Source organism: Sycon ciliatum, chromosome 4, assembly GCF_964019385.1.
Source record: "Sycon ciliatum chromosome 4, ocSycCili1.1, whole genome shotgun sequence".
Classification (NCBI taxonomy): Eukaryota; Metazoa; Porifera; class Calcarea; order Leucosolenida; family Sycettidae; genus Sycon; species Sycon ciliatum.
Genome location: NC_088646.1, coordinates 6,256,611 through 6,274,686, shown reverse-complemented (window position 1 = coordinate 6,274,686; position 18,076 = coordinate 6,256,611). Strand labels below are relative to the sequence as shown.

General features: G+C 48.3%; 1 protein-coding gene and 2 non-coding genes across 4 annotated transcripts in view; 1 reads left to right on the top strand and 2 right to left on the bottom strand.

Annotated features, from left to right (window-relative positions):
- Positions 1-16,584, bottom strand: part of LOC135814133 (uncharacterized) — a 17,496-nt gene extending 912 nt beyond the window's left edge. The window contains exons 1-19 of one of the 2 annotated variants that reach the window (XM_065327199.1): positions 16,420-16,584; positions 15,411-15,716; positions 14,370-14,640; positions 11,144-11,199; positions 10,785-10,858; positions 9,946-10,026; positions 9,620-9,701; positions 8,908-9,052; positions 8,142-8,201; positions 7,796-7,929; positions 7,296-7,434; positions 6,666-6,745; positions 6,141-6,248; positions 5,197-5,388; positions 4,650-4,920; positions 3,164-3,570; positions 2,456-2,669; positions 806-958; positions 1-168 (exon numbers count right to left, since the gene is read on the bottom strand). The exon at positions 1-168 is cut by the window's left edge and continues 912 nt beyond it. In XM_065327199.1, coding sequence (XP_065183271.1) covers positions 1-168; positions 806-958; positions 2,456-2,669; positions 3,164-3,570; positions 4,650-4,920; positions 5,197-5,388; positions 6,141-6,248; positions 6,666-6,745; positions 7,296-7,434; positions 7,796-7,929; positions 8,142-8,201; positions 8,908-9,052; positions 9,620-9,701; positions 9,946-10,026; positions 10,785-10,858; positions 11,144-11,199; positions 14,370-14,640; positions 15,411-15,716 — 2,941 coding nt within the window. In that variant the 5' untranslated portion in view covers positions 16,420-16,584. Of the gene's footprint in view, positions 169-805; positions 959-2,455; positions 2,670-3,163; positions 3,571-4,649; positions 4,921-5,196; positions 5,389-6,140; positions 6,249-6,665; positions 6,746-7,295; positions 7,435-7,795; positions 7,930-8,141; positions 8,202-8,907; positions 9,053-9,619; positions 9,702-9,945; positions 10,027-10,784; positions 10,859-11,143; positions 11,200-14,369; positions 14,641-15,410; positions 15,917-16,419 lie in introns of those variants that run through there. The other variant, XM_065327200.1, reaches the window with a different exon arrangement.
- Positions 9,143-9,214, top strand: Trnad-guc (transfer RNA aspartic acid (anticodon GUC)). Its single transcript has one exon. It is a non-coding gene; the product is annotated as a tRNA-Asp (tRNA).
- Positions 9,282-9,353, bottom strand: Trnaa-ugc (transfer RNA alanine (anticodon UGC)). The gene has a single exon. It is a non-coding gene; the product is annotated as a tRNA-Ala (tRNA).
- Positions 16,585-18,076: the final 1,492 nt, after the last annotated feature.

Genomic DNA, 18,076 nt, shown 5'->3' with positions numbered 1-18,076 from the left:
TCATGGGCATGGCGATTCCAGGCATTGACGGGGGCGGTTTCTTGGCCGGGTGTGAGTACGGCGACATGCCAGTGCCTGGTGGTGGGAATGCAGGTTGACTTGCACTGCTGCCACCACCGCTCATATCCACTGCCTGCGACACATTCGGCCCTCCAGCAAACGCACTTGCTGTAGCATGTATGGACACACGCACGCACACACGCACACGCGCACACACACACACACACACACACACACACACACACACACACACACATACAATGGCAAGAGTACTCGTAAGACAACGTAACACTTGAACAAGCCTGATGGGTTGTTTTGAAACATGGAGCCCTTCCCGAATACAATGTAGCTATAGTTCTACGTGTTACTCTGTTCTTGAAGTGAGTGACTGAAATCAGCAGTACTGAACATACCACCGGTACGTCCACGGTGTAAGCTACACTTGTACTTCTGAACTGTGGGCCAATGCTCCAACCTGTAGTTTATAGCCCAGGCAATTACAAACTCCAAAGTGTTGTCTCTAAAAGGGATGCAGCATATCCATTGTATACGTGTGTGCACTGAATATGTGTGTGGATACTATCCTGGCATATGTGCTGTTGTAGAGTCACATGCTGATAGTGTCACATGCTGTCACAGCAATGATGTACTGATGACATCACTATGACATCGCCATGACATCGCTAATTACCAATGATGGCCATTACCACCAGCATGACAGTGAAAGAATACTGAGAGCACGGTGACTTAGAGATCTGCTGCTCTACTATCTGCACCTAACAGGGAACTGTCCGCCGGGACTTACAAGATGGGTCCATGACCAGGATGGGTGTCAGCGGCTGCCCTGGGGCGAGCGACAGACCCGACGGCGGAGGACCGCTGCCAGGCGGTGGGAACGTGAAGATGGACTCAGTGCCGTGCCCTGGCGTGATGGAGAACGAGGCTGGCGAGCGTAATGCTGTGCGGAAGACAATTGGAACGTACACGCAAACGTAAGTGAGTGGATTAGACAGCTGAAATCGGCACAGCAGCACAGCCAGAAATACCGGGTGCGTAGATTTAATTAGAACCATGGCTAGCACACGGTGTGAGCCTCATCTCTGGGTCCCTCGGTTGTTGAATCGATAAGCTGTTGTGTGCGACAGGGCAGTATGTACAAAGTATGTGTGTATCCTGTAGAACAGAGCCTGTGTCGGGTATTGTATTGTACTGTACATGATTATTTTACTTGGGCATTCCCAACAGACCCTAAGGTCTTCTTACAGGGTGCCCAAGATGAATGAATTTACTGTACACACTGTGTCCCCATGTCTAGCTGGAGCTGGTTCTGACTGGACTACGTGTACATGTACCGGGTCAGCACTCAGTAACACAGTGAAGCCCATGTAGTAGCAGCTATCCCACTGTGTACAGGATCCAAGGTCCTTGCACAGATGTAGACTGTAGTCGTTCTACACCGGCTATTATTATTATTATTATATTTTCTTCAGACTTTTCCCGTTTGTCTCTTTCCCTCAAACCAGTCAATATTTTATGACTTGGGGCTCCCCGCGTGCTAGTTTGTACGTGAAGTGTGTGGGTTACAGTGAGGGCTGCGTCCCACCCGCCTGTGTGGATTCACAGGAAGTGTGAGTTACGAAGTCTGAAGAAAATGTTGAACGGCCTCTGCTGGGATGACGACTACACCATAGCTCAGTGGTTAGAGCATCGCTGGCTACAAGCGAGGGTCCCTGGTTCGAGTCCTGGTGGTGACAGTCAATTTTTTCTTCAGACTTTTCCCGTTTGTCTCTTTCCCTCAAACCAGTCATTATTATTATTATTATTATTATTAAAAAGCTTCCGTGGAGATAAAAATGTAATCAACGCAATAAATAGAGTAAGCTGCGCACTCAGTACAAACACCATAAGCAAAACTTGTTTTCATGTAAATAAAGAAGCTTGGTCCTAAACGTTTTCGTCGCCATCTCATCAGAGTTTTGCTTATGGTGTTTGTACTGAGTGCGCAGCTTACTCTATTTATTGCGTTGATTATTATTATTATTATTATTATTATTATTATAGACAACACCTCATGGCATGAGAAGAAAATCAACCAGTACGGGAGAAGGCTAGAATGTAGAGATTGAGTCAGGCTATGATGTAGAGATTTTGAGTCAGGCTATGATGTAGAGATTTTGAGTCAGGCTATGATGTAGAGATTTTGAGTCAGGCTATGATGTAGAGATTTTGAGTCAGGCTATGATGTAGAGATTTTGAGCACGGTTTAGGTCGTGAAATGACCGCCGGCCTCATAAGACAGGTGGTGCCTTTACTCCACATGAGCTTGTAGACATGCATAGAGCAAGACCGTAACAGCACAACATGTAAGGAGTAATTGATCACAGCCAGCGGTCACTGAGCACATTTAAAACAACTGTGTATCAATGTGTTTGTTACTGCATGTGTCAATGCTTACCAAATGCCGACGGGGAGTAGAGGTTACCCGGATACAATGCATAACCAGGCATGGCTGGTCCGTTCTGTCCGCCCGCTGACGGGCCGCTGGGAAAGTACACGGCCATTCCGGGCGTGATGGGTGGGCCGGGAGGCAGGTTGCCTGGCTGCGGCGGGGCAGTGGACTGCATGTGCGGGGGCAGGGATGAGCCGTGTGGTGGTGGCGGTGCACCTCTCTGTACACATACACACCAGATGGACAAGGGCATACGGGTACAGGACAAGGGCATAAGGGTACAGGACAAGGGCATAAGGGTACAGGACAAGGGCATAAGGGTACAGGACAAGGGCATAAGGGTACAGGACAAGGGCATACGGGTACAGGACAAGCTTATTATCACTTATTTTATCCTAGCTCGCTACTGCGTGCAGCTTGGTTCTCTAGAAGTTCAACCTTTGTAGAAGTTTCTCCACCAGGTACTATTTACGGAGAGTTTATCGTGTAAAGTTCAAATCCAATCCTGGATAAGCTCCAGAGCTGGAAAGTACATGGCTGCATACTTCAGATATTGCAGAGCTGTTCATACAAATCAACCAGTCCTCCGTCACACTTTATGACTGTGCAAAACAAATTTCAACGATGGCGGCTACGCTCCCTGCAGTCGTAGCTCAGTGTGACATACTATTCTATTGGCATTTGAACACGAAGACAGCTTAGTAGCGCTCTTACATCTATCATGGACTGTCTGCCCAGGCTGTTGGAGCTTGACACCGACATAGCTGTCTGGTTGGGGTAGTGTGACGACATAGAGTGTTGCTGCTGCATTGGTTGTGACATCGGCGGTGGTGGCGGCTGATGCTGATGCTGCTGCTGCATGGGCTGCGAGGGAGGTCGGTCTAGCATCTGCTGGTGCATGTGCGTCGACGGTGGCCGATCTCCCAGCATGTGCTGTGGCGCACCGTTGTGCATCTGCTGCTGGGTGTGCTGATGCTGGTGATGGTGCTGCTGGTGGTGCTGCTGCTGATGGTGATGGTGGTGATGTTGGTCGTGATACATGCTAAGATTGGCTGTCTGGTGGTCATCGTCCTTGGATGGCAAACTGATCGGATCGTCGTGAAGAGCACTGCCATGGCTTCCTAGTGGTGGGCAACAGTAGTGTGAATCGTCAGCAACCAAACACATTGGATGCGTTTAGCAACAGGTGTACGCAAAAGCCCGCACAAGCACCCACTCACACCCACACGCACACACCCACACACACTTGTGTGTGTTTTTTAAGTGCATGCAGCATGCATTGAATCCAGACACTGCATGCACGGACTACAGTAAAACCGGGCGCCGTAGACCGGAGGGCCCGGGCTCAAGGCGCAGCCTGGCATTGTTCTAAAAAATTTCAGATTATAGTCGTTTTGTTCTTATTCCGCGATCATGGAGAGCACCATGCGATGCAATCACACCATGTATAAAGCAGTACAGGTGTTCTTAGATCTGCAGATCTAGCCTGGATTGTTCTTCAATTCGTGTCATTCTCCAGCCTAAGTGTTCGTCGGCGAAGTGTTCTACGGCGCCCCTGTATGTGCACATGGACCAGTTCTCCATATTGTACGGTTATACAGTGAGTGGCACTGGCATCTTGTTAGGGCTGCAGTGGACTAGGCTGCACATCTACAATACACAACAAGGACACGCTATTAAGCAAATAGACACATGCATGCATACCCCTGCACACAGAGATGGAGTCACGGTTCATAGTGTCGAGCGCATACCGGTATGAAGGATCATAACGTGTCAGGCATGGACAGGTTCAATCATTGCTTTGTTTATCAGTATAGAGTGCTTTCCAGATTGTGCCATGGTGTTTGCACGTTTACTGACACAGGCTGATCAGAACTTCTGAAAGACTGGTATGCGACTCCATCTCTTAGAGCGGGGAACTGCATCTACTCGAACATCCCCAGTGCGTCCTTGTCATGCATGGTAGATTCTGACTACAGGAAACAAAGCTCATGCGTGTACTTCAAAGCCTTTGCAAAAACACCGTTGCGTGGCTATGTGCCAAGGCTGCATCAAATCTGTGAATCTTGCTCTGCACTTGTTTAGTCATCTCCTCTTCATTCGCTTCTCCAGAATGGTGTCATTGTCATTATGCCATATGCCTGTTCTCTCTGGTTGCCACTTTAAATAGATACAAATCCGAGATACAACGCTTGCTTACGTTCCAAGCAGTCTGGTGACGGCGAGCTAGGGTGGCTGCCATGCATGCTGTTCTCCGTCGTCATCATCATTCCAGGACCAGCACTACCCATGCTGGCAGCCCGGTTGTGACCACCACCTCCACCACCACCACCTCCACCACCACCGGTGGATTCACTGTACGTCGGATCGGCACCGAAGAACGATGCCTGGCCGCTTGCCTGAGCGCTCATACTGCTGGCTCGACCTGACTGTAGGTGGTCGCTACTTCTGAAGCTGCTAGGCCGTGCCCACTGTATTGGAATAAGCGAACACAAACCGACATCTCAGTTGAACTTCAGCGTTTTTATCTCCTAGTATGCTCCAGTACATAAAAAATTAATAATTATTCTCTTTAATGAGCACATACAGTGTTCAAAGGAGGAAGAGCACTATCACTCGAGACGTGGAAGGATGAATGGATTATATTGCATGGCAAAGTTCACAGAGCAAATGACCTCTATGCCATTGAAACCAACCATTGTCCACTATTTAGAGGGAATCGCTAAGGCGACTAGTGTTCTCCTTACCGAATGTGTACTTGGCATACCGGACGCGTTCGAAGTGCTGAGCATCGGCGGGAAGTCTGGCTGCTCCGGACCCAGGTGGTTGGTAGCCGAATCTGGTATTACTAACGGTGCCGGGCGACACTTAGATGGTGAGAGAGCATCACTTGACACTGAGTGATGGGACGTCAGCTGACTGTGAGATCTCTTCGTTGCCTGTAGTGTTTGACAGAGAGACAAAGCACATAAGCAGTTATGAGAGTGGCTACAGTTGCCTACCCTATGCTTTGGCATCGAATAGTTATGTGTGTATGTCTGTCTGTATGTCTGTCTGCGTGGATGCGTGTGTGCATGTGTGTGTGTGTGTGTGTGACTTGCCCATCTGGGCAGTCATGCTGCTAGTATTAGTAGTGTGTGTGTGTGTGTGTGTGTGTGTGTGTGTGTGTGTGTGTGTGTGTGTGTGTGTGTGTGTGTGTGTGTGTGTGTGTGTGTGTGTGTGTGTCCCATATGGTGCAGTGGTATGTGCAGCGATTTCCAATCGATAGGTTGCGGGTTCGATTCCCGACGATTATGGTCACACACGTCTTTCTTCTCTTTCTCAGACTCTTCCTGTCTTTTCTTTCATTCTCCTGGGTGGTTACCAACAGCCAGTGCATGCCGGAGTATGTGGTATGATGTGTGTGCGGGAAAAAGAAAAAGAAAAAAAGACCAAAAAGTAGGGATTCACTGGCCAGAAAAAGCCACTTCATAGCTGTGTGGTGTAGACCAGGCTGAATAGTGGCGGCCAATTCTTCAGCCTTGCAAGCTGTTGAATGGTGCAATCCCAGCACAAGTTGCTATGGCTTCTGCAGTAGCATCGCTATCATCGCCTCCGGCGATGGGCGTCCAATGGTCCAATGGTGTGTGTATGTACATGTGTGTGCGTGTGTCTGTCCATGTGTGGTGTTTTGCTTGTTATCCCTGCTTACTCTTGGTGCTGGCCATCGCGGCTCGGGAGGAAGATTGGTTGGTGTTTGGCAGTGCATACACACTCCAGGGGTTGTCAGCCGCTCATTCAGCAATGAGAAGATGTCCTCCTGAAGAAAAGCAGGCAAACCCAAAGAACCAGGCCACTCCGGTGAGTCCTAGCTGCCACAGTATACCGTATACGCATGAAGTGTGGATTGTGAAAAATTCAACAGATACTCTCGTTCAAATCACCTTGATGATACAAATTTCCTACTCCAAAGTAGATTTGACATATACTGCAACAATCTCTCCTTCTCTTCTCCTCCATGCGCTCTCAGCCGAAATGGCTACCCTCGGCAGCCATTACACACTTTATTGATAGATTTGACATCTCTGAAACTGTGATATACGAGAAGAACATGCATGCATGCACCAGGGATAAGGATGCATGCATGGGTGTAACTAGATTGTCCAGGGCTCTGATTTGCCAAGCAGTGCCCTGAAGCCGGTCGTCCGCAGTCCCACTCCGCGGTCTTATAGCTCACCGTTGTGACGACCGTGTGGATGGGAAGTGACAGCGCTGCACGGAGTCGATCAGTGACGCACTCCATGTTTGGTGCGGGCTCTACGTGACCAAAAAAACACCAACGCGTGGACACAATGCACGAACGCATCGTAATATAACTTAGATAGTTTGTGCTTGAATGAAAACGTCCATTCACACCGGGGGCATTATAGGTACTGTACAGTGGAATTGAAAAGTGAATGTTGAGTGGTTGTGTTTCAAGGCAGAGATGTAGCCAAAGCAACAGCATGAGGCGCAATCCCCACCCCCTGCTCCACTCCTCCTCTCCCCCTTCACGTCGTGGCCGCCCCTTTTTCAAAATCGACCTTGCCCTAATCCAATGCATGATTTGACTTACCAACATCCCTATGAAAGATGCACTGTGTGTGTGTGTGTGGACATCAAGGACTAGACTACTGTGCTGACTCACTGCTGTCAGTGGAGTAGAAATTACAATAAGGGACCTACATTACCGCTGCAGATTTGTAGAGCTATACACAAACCGCCCAGCCGTCCCTCTGCCGTTTCAAGCAAGCTACGACCCTGCAAAGGCTGTGTCTTAATGTAGAAGAGTGTCCATGACTTGTCACTTTGGCAATGGTTTTCTTACCCACATAGTGGAAGTGTCCTGGCTGTGTGGTGCAGCTTTGTTTGACTTTGTTACCCTGTCTCTGCATCAGTGTGATCTCCACCTTGCCCTCTTGAATCACAGAGGGTGTGTTCACCAGCAGAATACGACTGTTGTACATCTGAGTGGCGAACAAGCGCAGTTGTTCCCACACGTGCATGTGCACACACACACACACACACACACACACACACACACACACACACACACACACACACACACACACACAAGAACACACACGCATGCACGCACACACACACACACACACACACACACACACACACACACACACACACACATACACACACATACACACACATACACACACAAACACAAGCACACCCGACGAGTCAACTACAGCCATCCATCCACATCTTTCAGTACAATGTCTGATGCATGCAGTGACGAATACAGGTCAGTTGACATCCAGTCAGGTAGCAGGTAATAGGTATCAGGTAACTGGGATCTGTACTTGGGCTTACCTCTGCTTCAAGATGATGATGACCAAACACAACTTGCATGGTCTTTGTGAAGTTTTCGCCGATAATGGCAACCCTCTGTCCGCCGCTTGTCCAGCCTTCCTTTGGCCATACCAGCGCTATGCTGGGAACATTGGCTGCACACACAGAACAGTAACACCACCGCAGCAACAGGCTGATCAAAGACCAGTCTAAAACTGAATGTATTACACGGTCATAAGTCAATCAGAGGCAGCTTGGGCATGTCCACTAGGTCTAGGATGCTTTGTGTCATGCATTTCAATGCAAACTGATAGATCCCGGGGTAGAAATTACACTTCTATCGTGGGACTGCTTTAAAAAAACTTACCATCAGGAGAATGTTCTCCAGTCCCAGTGTTGGATCCAGCTTGTGACGCCCCACACGTACCTGCCAGGAGGAAAGAAATCAAAGACATGATAGTGATGGTAAAGAATGCAGCCACCGCAACACAATCAACGTAACGTACGTCCTTTCTGCAGACGTGACACACAAGTTGAATCTCCAAAGACTATGATAAGCTGCTCAATGGTTGTATTTGTAGACTGTGTTTGTATTTGCTGTGACGTAGAAGTCTTCGGGAGCACTGCAACAAAGGGTTCAAGTTGCTAATGACAGGGCAAACTCGAATGTCTGCATCCAAATTCTGTGTAGAGTGATGGCTTATGCAGACATTGCCCTGCGGAATCATCAACCAACTCTCTCTCTGGCTTTGAAGAGTCTCCCCGGGCAAGTCGGTAAGAGAATATGATGCTTTTGGAGTTGTCACAGTACATTCCATTGTTGTTTGTATACCACAATCTTAGCCGGGATGATCATGATCATAGACCTCCTTTCATGTAGTTCATCCTACTTGTGCTCGAAGACAGACTGGCTTCTCTTGCAGCCACGGAATCGATTGGTACGTTCACAAGGGTAGTAAAAAAATAAGCACTCAGCTCGCACCTGACTAAAGTAAGCTAACGCATCACACTGCGTAACACGATACACCAAGCATGTATGAGCTAGACAAACAGTAATCAGAGCAACAGTGCCAAAGCCTGCCGCAGTATGCATTCTATCAATTTCACCGTGCAATGCATACGGTTTTCCTCACTGTCGGCCACGGCATTGCTGGATGGCGACTGCTTGGCGACCACGGGACGGCCATGCTTGGAGTTGTTATGAACAAATATTTCCTCGGAGATACCGAGCTGGTGATTCTGAGCCTCTGTGGAGTTTTGTCCAGTGCTGAGCATGAGCTGTGAGGAAAGAAAAGTTCAAAACGGCCACCATCATCATTCTTTTGTGTGTTCTCAAGAACGCTTAGAGTGGCCTATGATGCCAGTCAATCCTCGGTAGTATAGTGGTAAGTATCTCCGCCTGTCACGCGGAAGACCCGGGTTCGATTCCCGGCCGGGGAGGACATTTCTTTTGCTCTTTTTGGGTAGCAAAAGTTTTTTTTTAAATAGAGTAAAATATGAAAAAAAGTGGAGGATATGGGGTTCGAACCCATGGCCTCTCGCATGCAAAGCGAGCGCTCTACCACTGAGCTAAACCCCCATCTACGAGAGAATAAATTGTAAATCCATCCATCATCTTCATCGAGGATAGATGAACTCAACTCCGATCTGAAATGTACTCGTGTTGATGGTGCACAGCATGACTATTCTGCATAAGGCAACTGCTGAGACTGCTCTCACTTGCATGTACACCCTGAATTGACCTGTAACATAGAAGCTTGAAATTGCCGGGTGTCTATTCCATTGATTTGTCTTGTGCAACACAATCATCGGAATGTAATTAGGATCTCTGCAGTGTAAATGTACCTTGAATCGACGTCCTTGCTTAGGGCTTCCGGGTGTGCGCAGGCAGTTCTGGTTGCACTTGACATAGAATATCAGACTGCACCTGGACAAATGGGATACAATTTCAACGGGCCGCATGGTGATCAGAAACTTGTTGTCAAAATGTTATTTCTATATCACAAATGTAAGAGAATGAACACATGGAGAGCCCAAAGGCAAAGAGCCAGCAGCCTGGTCGCAAGCATATCATCATGTACTATGAATTGCATTTGTGAACGATCGCCGGTATAGGTGATTATGCACGTGTGCTATGTCTGTTTGGGATGCCAGATTCACACGGTACTCACTCTCCATTTTCCTTGTGGATGGTGGGGTCAGAAGGTGCTGCCGTCTTGTTTCCGCATCCGGTAGCATTGTTGCTGCATCGGCTGCAAGGTGACAAAGCCGCAAAACACAGAAAAGCTGGCACCTGTTCAATGAGCCCCGGCACAGCACCATGATTCTGTTCACCCATCACTGGCTTATGTGTCTTCACTGGTATCAGATCTTGGATGTGCTGAAGCAGGTATGCAGGTTTTTGCTAAAAAGCCGCTGGATAGCAAAATTATACTGTTTCAGAATGAACTCGGATGGAGAGCCAAGGATAAATTTATACTGAAAAGAAAAGGACCAAGGAACTACGCATTCCTTGGAGTGCGCATCCTGGATGTGCTAGAGCTGTTAGCCAATTAGTTGTAGAATGTCAGTACCTTCGGTCAGTGTCGTGCAATGTTATCGCATGAGCTGATTGTTTAGTAACTGGTGATGTTAGTGGACGTTATAGCGTAACTTGAAGTTCCTTGGTCCTTTTTCTTTTCTATACTGTTTCACCTTGAAGATACATAATATATTATAGGTCATCCTTGAAAATTTGGTAAGGTAGGAAAAAGTCCGAATACAGATCCTATTCATTGGTTTGAGGGAAGGACGCAAATGGAAAAAGTCTCAAGAAAAAAATTTCCTGTCACCACCAGGACTTGAACCAGGGACACAAAACATGCAGAGACTGTGCAGTGTTACTGTGGAAACTAGCTATTGTGCTGCATTAGAGTGTGTGAAGTCTTAGAATGATGCTGGACCCTACATCAAACAAAAGCTATCATTGCACATGCTTACTGTGCCATTCACGTGGGTTTCGGGAACTGACCTGCATGTCACTTCATGGGTTAGGAGAACGCGGCGCATTTCCGGATTGCGATCCTGTCCTTCATAGTGAACGACCTACGTGTACGAGAGGACCAGACAACAGAGACAGCCTGCTGTAGCTCACAACCATTCCATAGGCATAGCTATTCCATAAGCATAGCTATCTTACTGACCAAGCTACACGTACATCCAGCCATACTCTAGATGTTTTGTGCAAGCTGAATGCTTTGCAGGCACATTTCTGCCATTCTGTGACCAGTACGTTGAGTGCATAGCTGCAGGCATAGCTGCACATGCTACTTCACATGCCATCGCCTTCTCTTGCATGTGAAGCCACAACATCCACTGTGACCGGCTCACCTCAAAGTTACGGTTATCCACAAGGCACAGGTACAGACGCTCTCTTACAATCCGTCCTGCACAGAAAACACACGAGCAGAAGCGGGCAGCACATTAGCACAGTGTTATATGTACTAGTTAGCCACTAGGGATCACTTGATTTCATAAAATACCCGGTTCTACTTCTCCAACAGATGTAGCCGAGTAACTCCACAAGACCTACAGTGAGCCAGCCATTCAAGCTGGGTACCCGCTGACATGCATCACATGCATCACTGAAACATCGTCCTTGATTCAATGATAACAGAAACAAGTGCCCGCAGACACCTGCAAGGCACGAGTTTGTACAGCTACATTGAAGCAGCCCACTGTGTATAGTGCCCTATCTACAAGCGCATAAGGCCATCCGTGATATCGGTCCAGCCATTGCCATGGTGTGCTGCACACCATGGAAACACGGGCCAACAGCATTGTGACAAGACTGACTAGCTGCTATCAATAACAATAGATATCATGTTCCAGCAGGTCATTCATCGCACAGAGACAATGTACATGACGTGTACAGGTATTCCGGCACAATGAATGCATTATGTACTCACATAATCATTGGTCATGATCAACACTGTCCCCAATACAATGGAAAGGAATGTGTAGCGTAACAGTGATATTCACGCTACCGTACAATCTAGTAGTGATATTCACGCTACCGTACTAAGATCTAGGTCTAAATGGAGTGTTACCATTGATGGTTGCCTGTTGCGGCTTGCTGTGAGCACATTCATTGCTGCTCAGTGCCACAAAATGAAATGTACATTGCTGTGTTACCGCTGGGTATTACATTGCATACCACTCACTGGCCCAGCTTCTTTCAAATGAGAACCGCCAGATAGAGTATTGACCTTCACCCATGCATGCTTTGTGAGCGGTGGGAGAATGAGTGGAATTCATGACAACACCTGTGTATTGGGGTTCTTCGGCTTCAGATGCAATACTGTTTCAAATTACTGCTGGGAGTAGTGTCAAGACGGGATCTGCTACATGATTGTTGTTGTTTTTTTGTAAACAAAGCAAGCATTCCTGTAATGCTTTGCCTCCATGGTGCAGAGGAGAATTCATCACCGCTGCGACAATGTTCTCCTGGGGAAAGTCCCATCACTACTATTACTAAAGTGTTTGAGGTATCCTGATCCGACCTGGGAAAGTAGTTCATGATTGCTGTCTCAGCAATGCTTTCAAGGCAAGAACAAGGTGTGAAATACCGTCCCGGGCATTCCTAACTGCTAATAGAGTTTGCATTGTTTACTTGTCATTCAATAAGAATGTTGTGTTCAGTGGTGGAACGTCATGTCTTGTTGTTTGAATCAGACATGATAGCAGCCTTCCTGTACCTTCCTACAGCCATTGTAGTGTGCTAGTAGCCTAGGGCGTGGAGGCCTGCATTCTTCACGAGCAAAGGCAACGCCAGTACACTATGCGTTGCCATGGCTCGTGTTCTGAATGGATGGGCACACTGGCTTATCTCCGCTACAGTGTTGTCAAATGCATGCTGAAACCTGACACCCAGGCCAGTTAAATGTCAGCACCGCACTCCACGCTGTGCAATGAATCCTGGGAAAGTGGCCTCAGGAGTGCAAAGAGATAAACTAGCGCGGCACGGTGTTCTTAATTTTACCAACAACTACTGTTCGCACCGTGCTAGATCAATTCCGGGGAATGTTGTAAGACACCGAATAAGTCTCAACTGGCTCACGCTCTCCTATAACTTTGGTGCTAATCCACAGCATAGCTTAGACTGAGCAGAACATGTTGTACTGTTTATTCCTGTCTCCTCTCATCCTGACTCGGTGACAAGTGGAACTTTGTGTCCTGCGGGGATTAGTCGGGGGTCTTCAGTCCGAGCTGATCAACCAGGGAGTAACTGTTCCAGCACTTGGAATGTTGTAGATCTGTCCTTTCCGCTGGCATTACCATTTTAGTGGACTAATGCTCCTTGGCCCTCCTTTCTCCACGGGTGGCCGAGGAGCTATGTTCTCGATTAAAACTCGGCCGACAAACGAGACTCTCGTCGAGCAGTGCCGAAGCTGTCAACCTGTGTGTGCGTCCAGCCCTACAGCTGTCAAGCCATGCTCGTTTGTCGGCTTTGGACGTGTTGGACACCTGGTGATGGCCGCACGCTGCACAGAGAATGGACCTTGTCTGGCAGGCCCAGCCAAGCACCACTGTCCAGTGCATCTGACCTACCATGCAGCACCCATTGCACACCAACGGACCAGCATGTGTAGTCTAAGTGTGCATGTGTGCATTCTAGCTGTAAACTGGGCAATTGCTGTAGAATAAAGCGCATGACAGCAAGCCTGTCCGTGCCAGCAACCAGTAGAAACCCTCCCCGGGGACGCGCCAAACGTATCAGTGTTCGCGCAAAAACCTCTCCTAAGCTCCCCCTGCTGTTTTCTGTTCAAGTAGCAATGGACACTTGGCAAGCAACTCTTCCGCACCTTAACCACATGTCCATGTCTTCTGTAAAGCCCTGCGGACATACATACACTATGTTTTTACCTAAGCAGCTATTGTAAGAAGGCTGAGAAACGCTCTATGCAGCTGGTATAATGACCGCCACCAACACTAAAGTCATCTGCCACCTACAGAACCGCGCTGCTGCTCACTCCCACGCTTTTGCCTAAAACCTTTCCGCACATGCACACCTGCGTGCGCGTGTGTGTGTGTGTGTGTGTGTGTGTGTGTGTGTCGCAGCTTGCCACCAAGCACATGTGCACCCATTACCTTCACAACAACTAAGCCGGTTCTTTGGGATCATAGTGCATGCACTCACATGTGAATCAAAGATTCCCAGGCCCGTTCTTCCTGCCTAATGTACTTTGACAAAGTGAAGTATTAGCCACTGCTGCAATATTTGAGCAACTTCATCCCCAGCTTGGTATGAGATGCCGCACATGCAGATACAGCCCCTTGTTTGACTAGAGATATTTGACAGCTAATTTTCCATGTATTGACAAGTCCAGTTTGTCATAGTGGTGCGTACCATGGTTTACCATGATGCAGAGCACAACTGAAGTCACTACTGCATTGTGGCACGATTCTGCTCATGTCGTACAGCACTACCATGCCGTTCGAACAACCGATGTACAAATCTGACCACTTCACTACATACATGATGTGTCTGTTAAGTAAACTACAACTAACACACATTCCCTTGAAGGCATACAGACTACAGGATACAGGGTCTTACCATGTGGGTGTTCTAGCTCAACTTCATACTCGATGCCGTTGCTTTTCGGCGGCAGGAAGACGGCATGGTTTGCCGTAACTGGAGTTGCCGCTGTAGGCGGAGATGCACCGTTCTGCAGCTGCTTGCCGTTGCCAGCGTTACTGGCGGCTGCCGTCGACGGATCAGCATAGCCGCTGTGCTGTGAGAAGAGTCCCGGTGGTGGGCCGTCGCCTGTCACCGGTGTGCCTGCCTGTACACTGGGTACTGAGGAGAACGCTGCTGCAGGGTGGTCCTGTGCAGGTAGTGAGCATGCACATCAATACGGATACATGTATTATACAACCTGTCCAGTCAGTGCACACAGCATACATGTACATGTGCATGAACGTCAATATGGATAGAATCCGGCCTGGATCACTTCACACCTCACCAAGTCAATTTTTTTGACTTCTTTTTGAATGAACTAAGGCAAAGTGTGGCATTTCTTCTTGGGGTGGAGGTGTTCCTTGCGCAAGAAACTGCGTATCTGTGTTCAAAGGCTACATCGGAAAAGGCTGATTCTATTCTAAGTTCAACGACTTCCTAGGTGTTTGCTAAACTTTACACATTCAATTGTATATTGACTCGGTCATGAACACCTGCTCAATAGTAGAACTGCCTTGGACTGGTAACTAAACTAAGATTTTCTACAAAATTAGAAAATGGGTAGCAGTTTCATCATGAGGATGTAGTGCGTTATTCATCAAAGGTTTTCCTTGCATTGTATCATGAAGGGGGTTGAGTACGTCCTGGTATGGGGCCGCCCTGCTGTACCTCTCAGCCTATCGAAGTCCATGCATCAATTCATTTTCTTGACAGGCATTCGGAAGCAACCTCTGACAGGGATATTGCACAGGAATTAACAATCAAAAACGTCCTCTGATTTCGGTCAACCAGCAGGGCAGGTTTACACATTTTCCGGATCAAGAAGACTGAACTGAGTCAGAGAGTTGGATAGCGGTTGGCCCACGTAAACCGTGTTTGTCTACGAACTGAATTTCCAGATCATCACACGTTACTCACATGCATGCGCGCGTTCTCTTGTTTCACAGTCCTGCTGTTGCGGCGAGATGACGGTCGTGGCCTCGTGCTCTGCTCGCTCGTTTCAGACATAGGCGGTGCTGGCCAGTCGACCGTCAGAAAGTCAATGAACTTGGCAGTGCGAACGCGAAGTCTCTGTCCCCCGCCATCGTGCAGCTGAACGGTGAAGCTGAAGAAGTTGCTCTTGCGCACGGTGGGCGGAGGTTGCTTGTCGAATTGGACGCAACGGATCGTACCAGGCCATGGCAAAGTGGTCTGCAGTGGAGGCGACTGCTGCGAGTTCATCATCTTCGCCAGCAAGAACAACAGCACACAATAAGAATTGACAATGGAGGACAAACTGATTTGTATTGCTCGGGTAACATTGGGGCAACTGAAAGATAAGTTCGCGGTTGCTCGCTTTTATCTTGTCAAACTATAGCTTGTTGGACTTGATCAGTGGATGGATGAAAGCTCTCGCCCATTTTGGCCGTCCACACAGCATACCACACTTATAATTGCTCAGCCAGATGCAACCTAAAAACGAGGAGAGTCCGTCAGAGGCAATTGCGATCAGCAGGGTGTATTCGCCACGAAGCGTGACAAGTTTGAAAATAATTGCCTGCACACTGCGCAAACACAAATACGCACAAATTCGCGGACAGGCGCGCACATGGTGCCGTCCCACGGGATAGGTCTCAGGAGGATTTCACTCTGTGACGGTGGTGCGCACTCCACCACCCCGCTGACCAACAGGGTAAACTCATTGTCACACGACTCGAGCTGCTCGGCCACTGATCCTTCTCCCCAGATGAATTTGCCATGGAGCGTGGTGGACAGGTAGTCGGCAAAAAGCGGAACACTCGAACAAGCTCCACCTCACACAACACAGCCGGCATTGGGCAAGGAGCGGAAATGATGATCCATTCGACAGAGACCTGAGGCTATCGAAGACGCCTACGCTGTTACCTGTGCCGAGAGGCTCAGCATCCTAATTCCTATTCAAACTTACCGTTTGTCTGAATGAAGTCCGCAGTCCGCAAGTCAGTTACTTCTTAGCCAAGATCCTCTCAGCTCACTTCTTTCGACGACTTCTCTCGGTTAGTTTGCAGAGCGAAGCACTGCGCCTCTTCTCACAATCCGAAGCTGTATGCAGTTTTCTTTTCACCGCCCGTGAGAGCGCAATTCGACTTGCCTGTTTTGTAGCGCCGAGAAAATCCGAAAGCAGCAACGCACTCTGTCAGTCATTCCACTCGACGACCACCGAGCTCAGCGCTCGTCCGCTAATGATGGGTGCACGCGCTGGAAATCGGACAGCAGCTGTACTGTTGCGGGCTGAAGATGACAAGCTGTGGCTTTGTCAGGTTGAGCCTCGAGTTTGTGGCGCTAGGCCACGCCATCCTAGACTAGAGTTCGACAGAGTGCAGACGTGTATGCTGACTGCAAAGAAAGCTCATCTGGCACTGGTAGAGGCCAGTCTATGCCTTCAATGGGGACAGAGTAGAATCTACAATTATTGTACAAAGCCGTAGACCAACCGGTAATCACTACAACTAATCAATGCTTGCTTTGCAACGACCAAGGTGTGCCTGGACTGAGGCCATGAGGTCGGAGATTCTACTGCCTCGTAGTCGCATACAATTAGAAGTGTCAATACAATAGTCATGTATGTATGTACGAAGTAGTGGTTGCGAGCTCCGGTGTGGGGAGCAAACCTTTCTTATGTATGTATGTAGGTAGCAAAAATGCCCAATGTTGTCATAGCATACATATAACTAGGGAATAGGCCACTGTAAACTCCGGATCTGCGAGTGTGATAAAATGGATGACCACGCGTGGATTGCTTGTTGATCATTAGGCATTGTCAAAATTACACAGTACACAAAGCACCCAACAGGGAACGCTGAGGAAGCTCTGCTCTTTGCGGTATTGAGCACTGAGTCTGTGTGCATGGACAGCTGTGTGGACTGTGTAATACTAATAATTCTATTGTGCACTAGTAGTGGTAGCTGGTCATACAATGTCATGTAGATCTACATAATTATGATGCAATCCATGTTCGTAAATCATGTGAGCACAAAGAGGAGGAGGAGGACTGCACTGCGCATGCGGAGACTGCAGCGCAGTCGGACGGAGTCAAAACAGCAATGCCCATCACGCTGTACGTGTAGCGCCAATGGATAATCCGTGTGACTAACCTGGCACCTGTGTGACAAAACATCTCGCAGGAACACTGTATCACAACTACCACTTACCAGGTACAAAAATGAAAGATTGACACACTGACACTGACACTGTATGAAGGTAGATCTACAATCATGTATGTAGCCTAGGCTGTAGGTTGGTGGTCACGTGTTTGGCAAGCGAACAATGGTCGTGATATTACTACTTGCACGTGGTTGAACCAGATGGTAGCACACGAAGCGTCGTGGAGAGGACTGTGTAGTCTTTCTCTCTTTCATTGTCAAAACTCAAAAGTCTAGGAGAACTCTGTGACCTTTCGTGCGCCGACGAGAGAGCATCCGGCGAACGTCCATGGGCATCCTTGGTGACGTTGGCCTGGTGAACACCCTTGCTTTAGGCGAGCCGAGATGAAAGACGGGCCTAACTGTCGCCGACGCCGAGAAGTCTACCTTCCTTTGTATACAGCCCCGGCCTGCATGAATCTT